The sequence below is a fragment of the Oncorhynchus mykiss genome, chromosome 7, assembly GCF_013265735.2.
Source record: "Oncorhynchus mykiss isolate Arlee chromosome 7, USDA_OmykA_1.1, whole genome shotgun sequence".
NCBI lineage: Eukaryota > Metazoa > Chordata > Actinopteri > Salmoniformes > Salmonidae > Oncorhynchus > Oncorhynchus mykiss.
This window is the reverse complement of record NC_048571.1, coordinates 85,627,703-85,648,821: the sequence shown is the minus strand read 5'-3', so window position 1 is coordinate 85,648,821 and position 21,119 is coordinate 85,627,703. Positions and strand designations below refer to the sequence as shown.

The window sequence follows — 21,119 nt, the reverse complement described above, 5'->3', positions numbered from 1 at the left end:
CCTCTGAAGAAATCATGTGCCCTGACAGGCCCAGAGCAAAGCCCATTTTTTTTGTCAATGTAATAAACTAACTAGGCTTAACCATGTATTTCAATTGTCCATGTGCTTTTAGAATAGCAATTGCTTTGTCAAGGTCGTCCTTTTTTTTAAAAAGAGAACCACACTTGTCTAGTGATTCAGCAGATAAGGGAAACAAACCATTTTATTTAGCACTAGCTCTCTCAAGTCACACCCACACATGATCCAAATCGAAAAAGACTGCTTGGTTGTTTAGCAACACACACGTGCAACTATGGAGCAAAACAAGACTGGGTTGGCTTAGATTGTTTACAACATGTCAACTATATTTCGTCTTTAATGTTTGTTGAAAACTTACATTTTTCGCAAATGACCACTTGTCTCAAATACATCATTCCAGTTGTTGGTTAGCAAGCTATAGTGAATTCTAACCTTCTTAGCAAAGACGTGACAATGAAAACAAGACATGGAGTTAAAAACGAGCCAGCCATGACTTCCCACATGGCAGATTCTTGTCATTGTCGTTAGCGATTTGACCGTTCAAAACCACAACACACTGCACTCTGCCCCATTGTTTTCGTCGTCAGCTAACCCGTCTATCATGTGGACAAACCGTTTGAGACAGTGATACTGAGAACCAAGGTGATGACGCTTTATTCCATTCTCATAAAATCTGCCATTTTACAAAGATATGAGTGACATACCGTTTCTTTCATTCTCTTTTTTAAGTGCACTAAAAAGTCACACCCTACATCATTGTGGGTGACACACAATGTGCCGAGATGTTATCCAAGGGGAGTATTCAGTCTGCCAAACAAAACATTTTAGTTTGGTGAGAGTTTCTATTAGTCAAATTCAGATAGGTGCTTCCTGGTGCCGGGTTTTCCATTTTGGTTTCAATTATTTTGTTTTGACATGAAATGCATTGTGGGTTGACACAGAATAAAACAATACATTCCATGATGGTATTGACTGTCCATTACTGCTCATCACTTAGCCATAATTTATTCACATTACTTTAATGAGTTATTTCTGCTGTTTTAGGTCAATATGATAACTTTATCATTTGAATTCCAAGTCATCTCATCTCTATAGAGCTGCTGTCTGACAACAACAAAAAAATCACTATTTTAGTAGGTCTTCAAAGTAAAAAAGGCATACTTCTATGACTGCTGAATACCAACGATCAATCACTTGGATCATGTATTTTCAGGTAGAGATACCTGGCAAAGCAGCTATCACGTGTTCTTCTGTCTCTCCATGTCTGCACCACACAGACCAGACAAGTGGGCGTGCAATGGATTCTGGTCATTGTACACTGAAGAAAAATGTTTTTAAAATATATATATAAAACGCAACATATAAAATGTTGGTCCCATGTTTCTTGAGGTGAAAGGTAAAATATCCCTGAGATGCACAGAAAGCTTATTTCTATCAAATTTTGTGCATAAATTTGTTCGTGAGCAAGATAATGCATCCACCTGACAGCTGTGGCATATCAAGAAACGGATGAAACAGCATTATCATTACACAGGTGCACCTTGTGCTGGGAGACACAAAAAAAACAAAAGGCCACTTTAAAAATGTGCAGTTTAGTCACAACACAATGCCACCGATGTCAAGTTGAGGGAACGTGCTGATTGCAAGACTGTTCACCGGAGCTGTTGCCATAGAATTGAATGTTAATTTGTCTCACCATAAGCCACCTCCCACCAAAATTTCATTTCAATCGATCAGCACTCCCGGTTTTGTTCTGTTTGACGAAACGTCTGCAACTAAAAAGTTTGGTTTGGCAGAATGAATACACCCCAGGTAATGGCTGATTTTAAAACGGTCAACAGACCCTGTAGACATGTAGATTAAGACAGGGAAACAGGGCTTCATTTTTTTTTAAAAAAGGACCTCTTTGTGTAACCGGGTTATATTCAGTTAGGTGAAACATTCACAACGCTGCAGGTAAAAAATTATAACAATTCCCTATTGTGCATGACAGAGTATCGTTTATATGTTGTACACAACACATTTCTATCCATCTAAAACGTTCTGTGATGTTGCATCCTCTTGAACAATGCCCCCAAGGGGAACAGGTTGGTATATCAGTTCATCCAGGCAGAAAGGAACCGTACAGTATATAGCCATTTATAAAAAACGGGGTGGTTCGAGCCCTGAATGCTGATTGGCTGAAAGCCATAGTATATCAGACCGTATACCACGGGTATGACGAAACATTTATTTTTACTGCTCTAAATTACATCGGTAACCAGTTATATTTAAGCAATAAGGCACCTCGGGGAGGTTGTGATATATGGCCAATATACCACGGCTAAGGGCTGTGTCCAGGCACTCCACGTTGCGTCGTTCGTACGTACGTGAGAACAGCCCTTAGCCGTGGTATATTGGCCATATACCACACCCCCCCAGGCCTTATTGCTTAAATATAACTGGGAGGATCAAGGCGTCTTCATTCTCCAGCCCTTCCACATCTTCTGGAGCTTCTTGGTGCTGTAGGACAGAGACTTCAGCAGCCCTGTATGAGGAGAACACAGTCAGGTAAACCTGTACATCTGCCCTGTATGAGGAGAACACAGTCAGGTAGACCTGTATGAGGAGAACACAGTCAGGTAGACCTGTATGAGGAGAACACAGTCAGGTAGACCTGTATGAGGAGAACACAGTCAGGTAGACCTGTATGAGGAGAACACAGTCAGGTAGACCTGTATGAGGAGAACACAGTCAGGTAGACCTGTATGAGGAGAACACAGTCAGGTAGACCTGTATGAGGAGAACACAGTCAGGTAGACCTGTATGAGGAGAACACAGTCAGGTAGACCTGTATGAGGAGAACACAGTCAGGTAGACCTGTATGAGGAGAACACAGTCAGGTAGACCTGTATGAGGAGAACACAGTCAGGTAAACCTGTACATCTGCCCTGTATGAGGAGAACACAGTCAGGTAGACCTGTATGAGGAGAACACAGTCAGGTAGACCTGTATGAGGAGAACACAGTCAGGTAGACCTGTATGAGGAGAACACAGTCAGGTAGACCTGTATGAGGAGAACACAGTCAGGTAAACCTGTATGAGGAGAACACAGTCAGGTAGACCTGTATGAGGAGAACACAGTCAGGTAGACCTGTATGAGGAGAACACAGTCAGGTAGACCTGTATGAGGAGAACACAGTCAGGTAGACCTGTATGAGGAGAACACAGTCAGGTAGACCTGTATGAGGAGAACACAGTCAGGTAGACCTGTATGAGGAGAACACAGTCAGGTAGACCTGTATGAGGAGAACACAGTCAGGTAGACCTGTATGAGGAGAACACAGTCAGGTAGACCTGTATGAGGAGAACACAGTCAGGTAAACCTGTACATCTGCCCTGTATGAGGAGAACACAGTCAGGTAGACCTGTATGAGGAGAACACAGTCAGGTAGACCTGTATGAGGAGAACACAGTCAGGTAGACCTGTATGAGGAGAACACAGTCAGGTAGACCTGTATGAGGAGAACACAGTCAGGTAGACCTGTATGAGGAGAACACAGTCAGGTAGACCTGTATGAGGAGAACACAGTCAGGTAAACCTGTACATCTGCCCTGTATGAGGAGAACACAGTCAGGTAGACCTGTATGAGGAGAACACAGTCAGGTAGACCTGTATGAGGAGAACACAGTCAGGTAGACCTGTATGAGGAGAACACAGTCAGGTAGACCTGTATGAGGAGAACACAGTCAGGTAAACCTGTATGAGGAGAACACAGTCAGGTAGACCTGTATGAGGAGAACACAGTCAGGTAGACCTGTATGAGGAGAACACAGTCAGGTAGACCTGTATGAGGAGAACACAGTCAGGTAGACCTGTATGAGGAGAACACAGTCAGGTAGACCTGTATGAGGAGAACACAGTCAGGTAGACCTGTATGAGGAGAACACAGTCAGGTAGACCTGTATGAGGAGAACACAGTCAGGTAGACCTGTATGAGGAGAACACAGTCAGGTAGACCTGTATGAGGAGAACACAGTCAGGTAAACCTGTACATCTGCCCTGTATGAGGAGAACACAGTCAGGTAGACCTGTATGAGGAGAACACAGTCAGGTAGACCTGTATGAGGAGAACACAGTCAGGTAGACCTGTATGAGGAGAACACAGTCAGGTAGACCTGTATGAGGAGAACACAGTCAGGTAGACCTGTATGAGGAGAACACAGTCAGGTAGACCTGTATGAGGAGAACACAGTCAGGTAAACCTGTACATCTGCCCTGTATGAGGAGAACACAGTCAGGTAGACCTGTATGAGGAGAACACAGTCAGGTAGACCTGTATGAGGAGAACACAGTCAGGTAGACCTGTATGAGGAGAACACAGTCAGGTAGACCTGTATGAGGAGAACACAGTCAGGTAAACCTGTATGAGGAGAACACAGTCAGGTAGACCTGTATGAGGAGAACACAGTCAGGTAGACCTGTATGAGGAGAACACAGTCAGGTAGACCTGTATGAGGAGAACACAGTCAGGTAGACCTGTATGAGGAGAACACAGTCAGGTAGACCTGTATGAGGAGAACACAGTCAGGTAGACCTGTATGAGGAGAACACAGTCAGGTAGACCTGTATGAGGAGAACACAGTCAGGTAGACCTGTATGAGGAGAACACAGTCAGGTAGACCTGTATGAGGAGAACACAGTCAGGTAGACCTGTATGAGGAGAACACAGTCAGGTAAACCTGTACATCTGCCCTGTATGAGGAGAACACAGTCAGGTAGACCTGTATGAGGAGAACACAGTCAGGTAGACCTGTATGAGGAGAACACAGTCAGGTAGACCTGTATGAGGAGAACACAGTCAGGTAGACCTGTATGAGGAGAACACAGTCAGGTAAACCTGTATGAGGAGAACACAGTCAGGTAAACCTGTATGAGGAGAACACAGTCAGGTAGACCTGTATGAGGAGAACACAGTCAGGTAGACCTGTATGAGGAGAACACAGTCAGGTAAACCTGTATGAGGAGAACACAGTCAGGTAGACCTGTATGAGGAGAACACAGTCAGGTAGACCTGTATGAGGAGAACACAGTCAGGTAAACCTGTATGAGGAGAACACAGTCAGGTAGACCTGTATGAGGAGAACACAGTCAGGTAGACCTGTATGAGGAGAACACAGTCAGGTAGACCTGTACATCTGCACTGTATGATGTATGTGTACTTAGTGTTGATCTCCTCAAATTAATTAAATATATAATAGAAGAAAACTATTAATTTTTTTTTTACCAGCCGTGGCGATTCCTTTGGCGGTCTGAGTTATGCTTGACGACTTCACTATTGACGATATCCCTGTAGAAAATAAACAGAAGAGTCTGGGTCAATGATTTATATATACACACACACACTAGATGACTGGTAGGGGGCACTGTTTTGAAGCCAACACATCAGTTTTTATTTATTTCATCACATTCACAGTGGGTCAGAAGTTTACATACAGTCGTGGCCAAAAGTTGAGAATGACACAAATATTAATTTCCAAAGTCTGCTGCCTCAGTGTCTTTAGATATTATTGCCAGATGTTACTATGGAATACTGAAGTATAATTACAAGCATTTCATAAGTGTCAAAGGATTTTATTGACAATTACATGAAGTTGATGCAAAGAGTCAATATTTGCAGTGTTGACCCTTCTTTTTCAAGACCTCTGCAATCCGCCCTGGCATGCTGTCAATTAACTTCTGGGCCACATCCTGACTGATGGCAGCCCATTCTTGCATAATCAGTGCTTGGAGTTTGTCAGAATTTGTGGTTTTTGTTTGTCCACCTGCCTCTTGAGGATTGACCACAAGTTCTCAATAGGATTAAGGTCTGGGGAGTTTCCTGGCCATGGACCCAAAATATCGATGTTTTGTTCCCCGAGCCACTTACAGTGCCTTGCGAAAGTATTCGGCCCCCTTGAACTTTGCGACCTTTTGCCACATTTCAGGCTTCAAACATAAAGATATAAAACTGTATTTTTTTGTGAAGAATCAACAACAAGTGGGACACAATCATGAAGTGGAACGACATTTATTGGATATTTCAAACTTTTTTTAACAAATCAAAAACTGAAAAATTGGGCGTGCAAAATTATTATTAACAATGATTCCAAGCACCACCCTCCCTTTGAAGCTCCCAGTCTGTCATTCAAACTCAATCAGCATGACAGAGTGATCTCCAGCCTTGTCAACACTCACACCTGTGTTAACGTGAGAATCACTGACATGATGTAAGCTGGTCCTTTTGTAGAACAAAAATAAACGCACACCTATTTAGGCGAGGTGCTGGCTAGCGGAGTAGAAAACGTGAAAATGAAAATAAAAAGAGAGCCACACACTCTAGGAGCTCAGATGCAAAAATGTAATTACCAACGTTTCGACAGCTGTAATCCAAATATACCCTGAAGAAGACAGCTCAACATTTTTGCATCTGAGCTCCTAGAGTGTGCGGCTCTCTTTTTTTCAAGCTGGTCCTTTTGTGGCAGGGCTGAAACGCAGTGGAAATGCTTTTGGGGGATTCAGTTCATTTGCATGGCAAAGAGGGACTTTGCAATTAATTTCAATTCATCGGATCACTCTTCGTAACATTCTGGAGTATATGCAAATTGCCATCATACAAACTGAGGCAGCAGACTTTGAACATTTATGTGTGTGTCATTCTCAAAACTTTTGGCCACGACTGTACACTCAATTATTATTTGGTAGCATTGCCTTTACATTTTTTAACTTGGGTCAAATGTTTCGGATAGCCTTCCACAATAAGTTGGGTGAATTTTGGCCCATTCCTCCTGACAGAGCTGGTGTAACTGAGTCAGGGTTGTAGGCCTCCTTGCTCACACACGCTTTTTCAGTTCTGCCCACACATTTTCTATAGGATTGAGGTCAGGGCTTTGTGATGACCACTCCAATACCTTGACTTTGTTGTCCTTAAGCCATATTGCCACAACTTTGGAACTTTGGGGTCATTGTCCATTTCGAAGACCCATTTGCGACCAAGCTTTAACTTATGAGATGTTGCTTCAATATATCCACATAATTCTCTTTCCTCATGATGCCATCTATTTTGTGAAGTGCACCAGTCCCTCCTGCAGCAAAGCACCCCCACAACATGATGCTGCCACCCCCGTGCTTCACAGTTGGGATGGTGTTCTACGGCTTGCAAGCCTCCCCCTTTTTCCTCCAAACATAACGATGGTCATTACAGCCAAACGGCTCTATTTTTGTTTCATCAGACCAGAGGACATTTCTCCAAAAAGTACAATCTTTGTCCCCATGTACAGTTGCAAACCGTAGTCTGGCTTTTTTATGACGGTTTTGGAGCAGTGGCTTCTTCCTTGCTGAGCGGCCTTTCAGGTTATGTCGATATAGGACTCGTTTTACTGTGGATATAGATACTTTTGTACCTGTTTCCTCCAGCATCTTCACAAGGTCCTTTGCTGTTGTTCTGGGATTGATTTGCACTTTTCGCACCAAAGTACGTTCATCTCTAGGAGACAGAACACATCTCCTACCTGAGCAGTATGACGGCTGCGTGGTCCCATGGTGTTTATACTTGTGTACTATTGTTTGTACAGATGAACGTGGTACCTTCAGGCATTTGAAAATTGCACCCAAGGATGAAGCAGACTTGTGGAGGTCTACAATTGTTTTTCTGAGGTCTTAGCTGATTTCTTTTGATTTTCTCATGATGTCAAGCAAAGAGGCACTGAGTTTGAAGGTAGGCCTTGAAATACATCCACAGGTACACCTCCAATTGACTCAAATGGTGTCAATTAGCCTATCAGAAGCTTCTAAAGCCATTATATAATTTTCTGTAATTTTTGAAGCTGTTTAAAGGCACAGTCAACTTAGTGTATGTAAACTTCTGACCCACTGGAATTGTGGTGCAGTGAATTATAAGTGAAATAATCTGTCTGTAAACAATTGTTGGAAAAATTACTTGTGTCAATGCGCAAAGTAGATGTCCTAACCGACTTGTCAAAACTATAGTTTGTTAACAAGACATTTGTGGAGTGCTTGGAAAAACGAGTTTTAATGATTCCATCCTAAGTGTATGTAAACTTCAGACTTCAACAGTAGATCATACATCATGTACATCATTAGTCATATATATTGTACATTAGTTATTATTAAAGTTATTAAGTTAAGCAGCACCAGCTGTCAGATCGATTCACCCCTTGTTTCATCGCCTTGCCCAGGATTCGAACCGGCAACCTTTGGCTACAGGTCCACCTCCTCAGCCCCTGAACTACATACCCTGCTGCACCACAGAACCGCAGTCGGGGTCCTGGGCCACCTGTAGTAGTATCTCCTCCACGTCCCTGTTCTTCCCAGGCGGATCCACCAGTCGTGTGATCCTCTGCTGCAGGGTCCTGGGGAGGGCCATCAGCTGGACAAACTGACCCTCTGGACTCTTATCCACCTGGAAGATTTACACATATTACACACCTAGAACACACACACGTTAGGGGTCCTGGGAGGGCCATCAGCTGGTTAGGGGTCCTAGGGAGGGGCGTCAGCTGGTTAGGGGTCCTGGGGGAGGGGCGTCAGCTGGTTAGGGGCCCTGGGGGAGGGGCGTCAGCTGGTTAGGGGCCCTGGGGGAGGGGCGTCAGCTGGTTAGGGGCCCTGGGGGAGGGGCGTCAGCTGGTTAGGGGTCCTGGGGAGGGGCATCAGCTGGTTAGGGGTCCTGGGGAGGGAGGGGTGTCACCTGGACAAACTGACCCTCCAGACTTCAACACACCTACAGGAGGGTCTCTCTCTCCAGGAACAGGGTTGAAGAGCCCTGATATAGAATATGACATTATCATATGAACACATTTGGGATAGAGGCCAGACCTGTGTTTCTCACCTCCTGCCTCCCCTGCTGAGGCTTGTGTGGTGCACATGCACATGCACACACACCACCAACACACACACACACACACACACACACACACACTTCTCACTTCCAGTTTCCCCTGCTGTGGCTTGTGAGGTGCACACACACACACACTTCTCACCTCCAGTTTCCCCTGCTGAGGCTTGTGTGGTGCACACACACACACACACACACACTTCTCACCTCCAGTTTCCCCTGCTGAGGCTTGTGTGGTGCACACACACACACACACACTTCTCACCTCCGGTTTCCCCTGCTGTGGCTTGTGTGGTGCACACACACACACACACACACACACACACACACTTCTCACCTCCAGTTTCCCCTGCTGTGGCTTGTACACCACCTGTGGACACTCTTGCAGAATATTGTTGTAGAGAATGCGGAAATGTTGGACGTTTTCCTTGACAATGTTAGCCACCTTGGACCGGTCTTCTCCAATCACCATCCTGAAATCACCTTGGGTGGGACAACAGACAGTTTCACAACCAACCAGCAGAGCAGTACACTAATAACCAATATTCTCCACCCATGTGTGCGTTTTTTCACTCCCCGTCATGGATTTAAAAAGCATTTGATTGGTGCATTGCGTGGAGGGAGTTTCCACCATTTTTAAAAGGCATGTAAATGAAGTGTTCGAGGTGAATTGGGACGTAACACGGGGCTAGAATTAAAGGGGCAGGGTAGCCTAGTGGTTAGAGTGTAGAGGCGGCAGGGTAGCCTAGTGGTTAGAGTGTAGAGGCGGCAGGGTAGCCTAGTGGTTAGAGTGTAGAGGCGGCAGGTAGCCTAGTGGTTAGAATGTAGAGGTGACAGGGTAGCCTAGTGGTTAGAGTGTAGAGGCGGCAGGGTAGCCTAGTGGTTAGAGTGTAGAGGCGGCAGGTAGCCTAGTGGTTAGAGTGTAGAGGTGGCAGGTAGCCTAGTGGTTAGAGTGTAGGGGCGGCAGGGTAGCCTAGTGGTTAGAGTGTAGAGGCGGCAGGGTAGCCTAGTGGTTAGAGTGTAGAGGCGGCAGGTAGCCTAGTGGTTAGAGTGTAGAGGCGGCAGGGTAGCCTAGTGGTTAGAGTGTAGAGGCGGCAGGGTAGCCTAGTGGTTAGAGTGTAGAGGCGGCAGGGTAGCCTAGTGGTTAGAGTGTAGAGGTGGCAGGTAGCCTAGTGGTTAGAGTGTAGAGGCGGCAGGTAGCCTAGTGGTTAGAGTGTAGAGGCGGCAGGGTAGCCTAGTGGTTAGAGTGTAGAGGTGGCAGGTAGCCTAGTGGTTAGAGTGTAGAGGCGGCAGGGTAGCCTAGTGGTTAGAGTGTAGAGGCGGCAGGGTAGCCTAGTGGTTAGAGTGTAGAGGCGGCAGGGTAGCCTAGTGGTTAGAGTGTAGAGGTGGCAGGGTAGCCTAGTGGTTAGAGTGTAGAGGCGGCAGGGTAGCCTAGTGGTTAGAGTGTAGAGGCGGCAGGGTAGCCTAGTGGTTAGAGTGTAGAGGCGGCAGGGTAGCCTAGTGGTTAGAGTGTAGAGGCGGCAGGGTAGCCTAGTGGTTAGAGTGTAGAGGCGGCAGGGTAGCCTAGTGGTTAGAGTGTAGAGGCGGCAGGGTAGCCTAGTGGTTAGAGTGTAGAGGCGGCAGGGTAGCCTAGTGGTTAGAGTGTAGAGGCGGCAGGGTAGCCTAGTGGTTAGAGTGTAGAGGCGGCAGGGTAGCCTAGTGGTTAGAGTGTAGAGGCGGCAGGGTAGCCTAGTGGTTAGAGTGTAGAGGCGGCAGGTAGCCTAGTGGTTAGAGTGTAGAGGCGACAGGGTAGCCTAGTGGTTAGAGTGTAGAGGCGGCAGGGTAGCCTAGTGGTTAGAGTGTAGAGGCGACAGGGTAGCCTAGTGGTTAGAGTGTAGGTGCGCCAGGGTAGCCTAGTGGTTAGAGTGTAGGTGCGCCAGGGTAGCCTAGTGGTTAGAGTGTAGAGGCGGCAGGGTAGCCTAGTGGTTAGAGTGTAGAGGCGGCAGGTAGCCTAGTGGTTAGAGTGTAGAGGCGACAGGGTAGCCTAGTGGTTAGAGTGTAGAGGCGGCAGGGTAGCCTAGTGGTTAGAGTGTAGAGGCGACAGGGTAGCCTAGTGGTTAGAGTGTAGGTGCGCCAGGGTAGCCTAGTGGTTAGAGTGTAGAGGCGGCAGGGTAGCCTAGTGGTTAGAGTGTAGAGGTGACAGGGTAGCCTAGTGGTTAGAGTGTAGAGGCGGCAGGGTAGCCTAGTGGTTAGAGTGGAGGGGTGGCAGGGTAGCCTAGTGGTTAGAGTGTAGAGGCGGCAGGGTAGCCTAGTGGTTAGAGTGTAGAGGCGGCAGGGTAGCCTAGTGGTTAGAGTGTAGAGGCAGCAGGGTAGCCTAGTGGTTAGAGTGTAGAGGCGGCAGGGTAGCCTAGTGGTTAGAGTGTAGAGGCGGCAGGGTAGCCTAGTGGTTAGAGTGTAGAGGCAGCAGGGTAGCCTAGTGGTTAGAGTGTTGGGCTAGTAAAAAACAAAAGTGTGTGTTCAAACAAGCTGGGGAAAAAAAAAAACTGCCGAACACTAAAACTAACAAAAACGTCCCACCATTTTGACGGTGAAGCATAACAGTAATGTTACACTAGTCAACAGCTTAGGATCGGGGTGGCAGGGTAGCCTAGTGGTTAGAGCGTTGGACTAGTAACCGGAAGGTTGCGAGTTCAAACCCCCGAGCTGACAAGGTACTAATCTGTCGTTCTACCCCCTGTTCTACCCACTGTTCCCAGGCCGTCATTGAAAATAAGAATTTGTTCTTAACTGACTTGCCTGGTTAAATAAAGGTCAAATAAACAAATAAATAAATAAATTAGGGAGAAAAAGGAAAACAACTACTTGTGCTTAACATTGACTTTGCAGATAGCAGCTACTTTAAAATGTTTTACTTTCAGTGATAGGTGTTTGTTTACTTTATTTCAAATGCAGTTGCCCCTAAATAATTCAAACTAAAAGTCTAGTCACCGGCGTAGGAGAGCCCGGCAATCTGCAGGAGCAGGTCCTCTTCAGAGAAACTCTCAGGCAGCATGAGGAAGGAGGCAGTCACAGCGCTCTTCAGGTTCCCCACCAACGCAGCACGCATCTTCCCGTTTTCACCCTGCACTAGGATCTTCACCTACACAACAATAACATAGTCAGCTTCCTGTTCCCACCCTGCACTAGGATCTTCACCTACACAACAACAACATAGTCAGCTTCCTGTTCCCACCCTGCACTAGGATACTCACCTACACAACAACATAGTCAGCTTCCTGTTCTCACCCTGCACTAGGATCCTCACCTACCCAACAATAACATAGTCAGCTTCCTGTTCTCACCCTGCACTAGGATCTTCACCTACACAACAACATAGTCAGCTTCCTGTTCTCACCCTGCACTAGGATCTTCACCTACACAACAATAACATAGTCAGCTTCCTGTTCCCACTCTGCACTAGGATCCTCACCTACACAACAACATAGTCAGCTTCCTGTTCTCACCCTGCACTAGGATCCTCACCTACACAACAACATAGTCAGCTTCCTGTTCTCACCCTGCACTAGGATCTTCACCTACACAACAATAACATAGTCAGCTTCCTGTTCTCACCCTGCACTAGGATCCTCACCTACACAACAATAACATAGTCAGCTTCCTGTTCTCACCCTGCACAGCAGTCAGGTACCAAAACCATGGTGCACGACTGAATTGTAACTAAACTTATAGTTCCATCGCCTGGTTGTATCTGTGATCACATGACCAACATCATTGTTATGTACATGCTCAACACACCTCTGCTCTAGATGGCAGTCACCTCTGCTCTAGGTGGCAGTCACCTCTGCTCTAGGTGGCAGTCACCTCTGCTCTAGGTGGCAGTCACCTCTGCTCTAGGTGGCAGTCACCTCTGCTCTAGGTGGCAGTCACCTCTACCACAGGGACCAACACCTACCGGTTTGTGCAGTCTGCCAGCAATATACATGGTCTTCCAGTGGAGCAGGTCGTCAATCAGAGAGTCAGTACTGATCACGCCATACTTCATTATCTGTCGAGAGAGAGAGAAGACCTTTAGGTTACAGAGACGAGCCAGATTAAAACAAGATGTCGGATAGGAGCAGTGAAATGTGTTGGAGAGGTGCAGTGAAATGTGTTGGAGAGGTGCAGTGAAATGTGTTGGAGAGGTGCAGTGAAATGTGTTGGAGAGGTGCAGTGAAATGTGTTGGAGAGGTGCAGTGAAATGTGTTGGAGAGGTGCAGTGAAATGTGTTGGAGAGGTGCAGTGAAATGTGTGGATGTGGATGGGGATGGGTAATGGGGATGGGGATGGGGGATGGGGATGGGTAATGGGGATGGGGATGGGTAATGGGGATGGGTAATGGGGATGGGGATGGGTAATGGGGATGTGGATGTCAATGGGTTATGTGGATGGGGATGGGTAATGTGGATGGGGATGGGTAATGGGGATGGGTAATGTGGATGGGGATGGGTAATGGGGATGGGGATGGGTAATGTGGATGGGGATGGGTAATGGGGATGGGGATGGGTAATGGGGATGGGTAATGTGGATGGGGATGGGTAATGGGGATGGGGATGGGTAATGTGGATGGGTAATGGGGATGTGGATGTCAATGGGTTATGTGGATGGGGATGGGTAATGTGGATGAGGATGGGTAATGTGGATGGGGATGGGTAATGTGGATGGGTAATGTGGATGTGGATGGGTAATGTGGATGGGTATGTGGATGGGTAATGTGGATGTGGATGTGGATGTCGATGGGTAATGGGGATGGGGATGGTAATGTGGATGGGGATGGGTAATGTGGATGGGTAATGGGGATGTGGATGTCAATGGGTAATGTAGATGGGGATGGGTAATGTGGATGGGGATGGGTAATGTGGATGTGGATGGGTAATGGGGATGGGGATGGGTAATGTGGATGGGGATGGGTAATGTGGATGGGTAATGTGGATGTGGATGGGCAATGGGGATGGGTAATGTGGATGGGTAATGGGGATGTGGATGTCAATGGGTAATGTGGATGGGGATGGGTAATGTGGTTGGGGATGGGTAATGTGGATGGGTAATGTGGATGTGGATGGGTAATGTGGATGGGGATGTGGATGGGTAATGTGGATGTGGATGTCGATGGGTAATGGGGATGGGTAATGTGGGTGTGGATGGGTAATGTGGATGGGTAATGGGGATGTGGATGTCAATGGGTAATGTAGATGGGGATGGGTAATGTGGATGGGGATGGGTAATGTGGATGGGGATGGGTAATGTGGATGGGGATGGGTAATGTGGATGGGGATGGGTAATGTGGATGGGTAATGTGGATGGGGATGGGTAATGGGGATGTGGATGGGTAATGGGGATGGGGATGGGTAATGTGGATGTGGATGGGGATGGGTAATGGGGATGGGTAATGTGGATGGGGATGGGTAATGGGGATGTGGATGGGTAATGTGGATGGTGGATGGGGATGTGGGATGGGTAATGTGGATGGGGATGGGGGATGGGTAATGTGGATGGGGATGGGTAATGTGGATGGGTAATGTGGATGGGTAATGTGGGATGGGTAATGTGGGATGTGGATGGGGGATGGGTAATGTGGATGGGGATGGGTAATGTGGATGGGTAATGTGGATGGGGATGTGGATGGGGATGGGTAATGTGGATGGTGGATGGGTAATGTGGATGTGGGATGTGGATGTCGATGTGCTCCACGATCAGCTCCTTGGTCTAACTGACGTTGGAGGGAATACCTAAAACATACACGCTCACCCTTCCATCCACAGGTACTAAGGTGTTGTAGTACACCCCAGCCCCGTGTTCTTCCTGTATCCGGCTGATCTTCCTAGGACCCAGGAACTTTAATACAGAATAGTGTTTTCTGTTCTGCATCAGGTTCATGGTATGCCAGGTGACTGGATCGTCTACAGCGAACACAAAATCCAGCATGTTTTTCTGGGAGGGGGAGAAGAGATGCTCTTGTCAGTTATATTGTTAAAGGATTTTTGATCAATAATGACTAATTATGTATACATTTCAATCAGGACTGACTAATCAGAATACTATTATGTTACTGTATATGTACTAATCAGAATACTATTATGTTACTGTATAGATGTATGCATTTTCTTTTAATCCTAGTACTGAATATAATGTGTGTAAATATAATCAAGAATTAGAACAATGACTGTCTGGTCCTTGGTAGAAATGAATTAATTTATAGCCAGACTGGCTAGAAGGCTTATCTACACAGGAAGACCTTGGCTCGGTCATAAATTATATTAAATTGGTAGGGAGACGATGTGGGAAGGCTTGAGATACTGCCTTTGTACCAGGGTGGGAGAAGAGACGGGACAGTTTGAAAACGAATGACGTCATTTTCAGTTTATAACCTGTGGTGTTAGGGTTACCCTAACCCTGTGGTAAACTGTATCGTGTTCAGTACTCTCCAGAATAAACGCTAGTGCAGTTTATAACCTGTGGTAAACTGTGTTATGTTCAGTACTCTCCAGAATAAACGCTAGTGCAGTTTATAACCTGTGGTGAACTGCATCGTGTTCAGTACTCTCCAGAATAAACGCTAGTGCAGTTTATAACCTGTGGTAAACTGTATCATGTTCAGTACTCTCCAGAATAAACGCTGCTGATTGATTTTGAGACTGGTCTCTGTCCATTTTATGCAAATAAGAGTCTTACAAATTCCTAGAAGTGGACAGAGTGTTTAATTTAATTGGGTATTAAAACATGTAGGAATTTAATTCCAGTAACATATATTCATTGATCAATGTTATGTTACACACACATTGTTGTATTTCAACAACCGCGATATTGATATCTACCCTACATGACCAAAAGTATGTGGACACCTGCTCGTCGACCATCTCATTCCAAAATCATGGGCATTAATATGGAGTTGGTCCCCCCCTTTGCTGCTATAAACAGCCTCCACTCTTCTGGGAAGGCTTTCCACTAGATGTTGGAACATTGCTGCTATAACAGCCTCCACTCTTCTGGGAAGACTTTCCACTAGATGTTGGAACATTGCTGCTATAACAGCCTCCACTCTTCTGGGAAGACTTTCCACTAGATGTTGGAACATTGCTGCTATAACAGCCTCCACTCTTCTGGGAAGACTTTCCACTAGATGTTGGAACATTGCTGCATGGACTTGCTTCCATTCAGCCTCAAGAGCATTAGTGAGGTCGGGTACTGATGTTGGGCGATTAGTCCTGGCTCGCAGTCAGTGATCCAATTCATTCCAAAGGTGTTCAATGGGGTTGAGGTCAGGGGTCTGTGCAGGCCAGTCAAGTTCTTCCACACCGATCTCAACAAACTATTTCTGTATGGACCTCGCTTTTAACACGGGGGAATTGTCATGCTGAAACAGGAAAGGGCCTTCCCCAAACTTTTGCCACAAAGTTAGAAGCACAGAATCATCTAGAATGTCATTGTATGCTGTGGCGTTAAGATTTCCCTTCGCTGGAACTAAGGGGCCCGAACCAGGAAAAATAGCCCCAGACCATTATTATTCCTCCTCCACCAAACTTTACAGTTGGCACTATGCATTGGGACAGGTAGCATTCTATTGAGGCATGTAGCGTTCTCCTGGCATCCGCCAAAACCTAGATGCATCTAGAGTGAGTGATTCATCACGCCAGAGTCCATTGGCGGCGAGCTTAACGCCACTCCTGCAGACGCTTGGCATTGTGGATGGTGATCTTAGCCTTGTAGTGAGTGTTGCAACCGAGGAGAGACGTGTTTTCCTAGACGTTGCCATCTCACAATAACAGCACTTACAGTTGACCGGGGCAGCTCTAGCAGTGCAGAAATGTAACTTGTTGTAAAGGTAGCATCTTATGACAGTCCCACATAGAAAGTCACTGAGCTCTTCAGTACGGGCCATTCTCTATCGAGATTGCATGGCCGTGTGCTCGATTTTATACACCTGTCAGAAACGGGTGTGGCTGAAATAGCCAAATACGCTAATTTTAAGAGGTGTCCACATACTTGTGTGTGTGTGTGTGTGTGTGTGTGTGTGTGTGTGTGTGTGTGTGTGTGTGTGTATATGTATATATATATATATTTATTTATGCGCCCTTGCTAGTCGTGCATGTTGTCCTCTTAAAGTTTGGCATGGCAGACGGTTCCATAAATTGGCAAGAGAGCACACTGGCACCCAGGCTTCCTAGCCTACTGCCGAAGTCTATATCATTTCGTCTAATGACATGCATATACTAAAGAATATATTGTGTCTCACGACTTACCCCCATTTGACCTTGGCTAGTTCCATTTTGTTTGAATACTCCAGATCCATAGGCAAATGCGAGGCTGATGTCTTGAGGGAACTGCGACAGTATTCTTCGGTAGAGCACACTGGTGTTCTGCAGAGCTGGAAGCGTCATGATTGCAATGCGCTTTCATATAAATGGAGCTACAACAAGACTGAGAATGACATTTCAGCCAACTTAGCTAACCGGCTATTGCAAAGTATATTCACCGGCTCCGCTATTTCTTATCTAATAATTACAAACACGAGAAAAGTGAAGCAGGAAACGGTCACATAAGCCTACGCAATAGCATGGCACAGATTTTCTCTTTGACCATGGTTCCTGACTTTAATACATAGCTAGATGTGCCAATATTATCTGCACTGTTGTTGCTTTTTTCGCCATCAACACTAAGAAAGTACATCCGGGTTACGGAATTTCAGAAATGTTGTAAATAAAAGTCCCCCACGTAATTGTAGAAAAGTGTCAATACCTGAATTTATTCATGATGTGAAAAATAATTATGTAAACATTAACATTAATTAGTCACATGTGTTCATATTTAAGTGACATTTGGGGTTTTCAAACATGTTCCAAGGTCAAATAAATGCCCCCAATGCTAATCACTGTGAATGAAATGCTACAGTAAAAGTATTGTAGAATGTAGATATGGTGTCATTTCGTGGGGTGCTGAATAATACAGAATGTTGCTTGCCTTTTACTCCACCCAATTCAATGGGCACAATGTGAATTATGTATATGGAATACAGGAAGGAGGTGGTGGTGAGGAAGGAGGTGGTGAAGGAGGTGGTGAAGAAGGAGGTGAGGAAGGAGGAGGTGGTGAGGAAGGAGGTGGTGAAGAAGGAGGTGGTGAAGAAGGAGGTGGTGAGGAAGGAGGTGATGAAGAAGGATTAGTAGGAGTTGACTGTACTGAATGTGACGCTGTTGTCTGCGGTGATAGAGTTAACTGTGGAGTTGACTGTACTGAATGTGACGCTGTTGTCTGCGGTGATAGAGTTAACTGTGGAGTTGACTGTACTGAATGTGACGCTGTTGTCTGCGGTGATAGAGTTAACTGTGGAGTTGACTGTACTGAATGTGACGCTGTTGTCTGCGGTGATAGAGTTAACTGTGGAGTTGACTGTACTGAATGTGACCCTGTTGTCTGCGGTGATAGAGTTAACTGTGGAGTTGACTGTACTGAATGTGACGCTGTTGTCTGCGGTGATAGAGTTAACTGTGGAGTTGACTGTACTGAATGTGACGCTGTTGTCTGCGGTGATAGAGTTAACTGTGGAGTTGACTGTACTGAATGTGACGCTGTTGTCTGCGGTGATAGAGTTAACTGTGGAGTTGACTGTACTGAATGTGACGCTGTTGTCTGCGGTGATAGAGTTAACTGTGGAGTTGACTGTACTGAATGTGACGCTGTTGTCTGCGGTGATAGAGTTAACTGTGGAGTTGACTGTACTGAATGTGACGCTGTTGTCTGCGGTGATAGAGTTAACTGTGGAGTTGACTGTACTGAATGTGACGCTGTTGTCTGCGGTGATAGAGTTAACTGTGGAGTTGACTGTACTGAATGTGACGCTGTTGTCTGCGGTGATAGAGTTAACTGTGGAGTTGACTGTACTGAATGTGACCCTGTTGTCTGTGGTGATAGAGTTAACTGTGGAGTTGACTGTACTGAATGTGACGCTGTTGTCTGTGGTGATAGAGTTAACTGTGGAGTTGACTGTACTGAATGTGACGCTGTTGTCTGCGGTGATAGAGTTAACTGTGGAGTTGACTGTACTGAATGTGACGCTGTTGTCTGCGGTGATAGAGTTAACTGTGGAGTTGACTGTACTGAATGTGACGCTGTTGTCTGCGGTGATAGAGTTAACTGTGGAGTTGACTGTACTGAATGTGACGCTGTTGTCTGCGGTGATAGAGTTAACTGTGGAGTTGACTGTACTGAATGTGACGCTGCTGTCTGTGGTGATAGAGTTAACTGTGGAGTTGACTGTACTGAATGTGACGCTGTTGTCTGCGGTGATAGAGTTAACTGTGGAGTTGACTGTACTGAATGTGACGCTGCTGTCTGTGGTGATAGAGTTAACTGTGGAGTTGACTGTACTGAATGTGACGCTGTTGTCTGCGGTGATAGAGTTAACTGTGGAGTTGACTGTACTGAATGTGACGCTGTTGTCTGTGGTGATAGAGTTAACTGTGGAGTTGACTGTACTGAATGTGACGCTGTTGTCTGTGGTGATAGAGTTAACTGTGGAGTTGACTGTACTGAATGTGACGCTGTTGTCTGCGGTGATAGAGTTAACTGTGGAGTTGACTGTACTGAATGTGACCCTGTTGTCTGCGGTGATAGAGTTAACTGTGGAGTTGACTGTACTGAATGTGACCCTGTTGTCTGCGGTGATAGAGTTAACTGTGGAGTTGACTGTACTGAATGTGACCCTGTTGTCTGCGGTGATAGAGTTAACTGTGGAGTTGACTGTACTGAATGTGACCCTGTTGTCTGTGGTGATAGAGTTAACTGTGGAGTTGACTGTACTGAATGTGACGCTGTTGTCTGCGGTGATAGAGTTAACTGTGGAGTTGACTGTACTGAATGTGACCCTGTTGTCTGTGGTGATAGAGTTAACTGTGGAGTTGACTGTACTGAATGTGACGCTGTTGTCTGTGGTGATAGAGTTAACTGTGGAGTTGACTGTACTGAATGTGACCCTGTTGTCTGTGGTGATAGAGTTAACTGTGGAGTTGACTGTACTGAATGTGACCCTGTTGTCTGTGGTGATAGAGTTAACTGTGGAGTTGACTGTACTGAATGTGACCCTGTTGTCAGTGGTGATAGAGTTAACTGTGGAGTTGACTGTACTGAATGTGACGCTGTTGTCTGCGGTGATAGAGTTAACTGTGGAGTTGACTGTACTGAATGTGACCCTGTTGTCTGCGGTGATAGAGTTAACTGTGGAGTTGACTGTACTGAATGTGACCCTGTTGTCTGCGGTGATAGAGTTAACTGTGGAGTTGACTGTACTGAATGTGACGCTGTTGTCTGTGGTGATAGAGTTAACTGTGGAGTTGACTGTACTGAATGTGACCCTGTTGTCTGTGGTGATAGAGTTAACTGTGGAGTTGACTGTACTGAATGTGACGCTGTTGTCTGTGGTGATAGAGTTAACTGTGGAGTTGACTGTACTGAATGTGACCCTGTTGTCTGCGGTGATAGAGTTAACTGTGGAGTTGACTGTACTGAATGTGACGCTGTTGTCTGCGGTGATAGAGTTAACTGTGGAGTTGACTGTACTGAATGTGACCCTGTTGTCTGTGGTGATAGAGTTAACTGTGGAGTTGACTGTACTGAATGTGACGCTGTTGTCTGCGGTGATAGAGTTAACTGTGGAGTTGACTGTACTGAATGTGACCCTGTTGTCTGTGGTGATAGAGTTAACTGTGGAGTTGACTGTACTGAATGTGACCCTGTTGTCTGCGGTGATAGAGTTAACTGTGGAGTTGACTGTACTGAATGTGACCCTGTTGTCTGTGGTGATAGAGTTAACTGTGGAGTTGACTGTACTGAATGTGACCCTGTTGTCTGCGGTGATAGAGTTAACTGTGGAGTTGACTGTACTGAATGTGACGCTGTTGTCTGCGGTGATAGAGTTAACTGTGGAGTTGACTGTACTGAATGTGACCCTGTTGTCTGCGGTGATAGAGTTAACTGTGGAGTTGACTGTACTGAATGTGACGCTGTTGTCTGCGGTGATAGAGTTAACTGTGGAGTTGACTGTACTGAATGTGACCCTGTTGTCTGCGGTGATAGAGTTAACTGTGGAGTTGACTGTACTGAATGTGACCCTGTTGTCTGCGGTGATAGAGTTAACTGTGGAGTTGACTGTACTGAATGTGACCCTGTTGTCTGCGGTGATAGAGTTAACTGTGGAGTTGACTGTACTGAATGTGACGCTGT

At 46.0% G+C, this 21,119-nt stretch overlaps 1 protein-coding gene across 1 annotated transcript; it reads right to left on the bottom strand.

Annotated features, from left to right (window-relative positions):
* Positions 1-180: 180 nt before the first annotated feature.
* tamm41 (TAM41 mitochondrial translocator assembly and maintenance homolog) lies at positions 181-17,844 on the bottom strand. The gene is made up of 8 exons (XM_036984266.1): positions 17,147-17,844; positions 14,655-14,837; positions 12,823-12,915; positions 11,859-12,009; positions 9,229-9,374; positions 8,294-8,459; positions 5,286-5,348; positions 181-2,545 (listed from the first exon to the last, which is right to left on the bottom strand). Exons 1-8 carry the CDS (start codon positions 17,282-17,284, stop codon positions 2,469-2,471), a joined length of 1,017 nt encoding a protein of 338 aa, XP_036840161.1. The 5' UTR covers positions 17,285-17,844; the 3' UTR covers positions 181-2,468.
* Between the last annotated feature and the right edge of the window lie 3,275 nt (positions 17,845-21,119).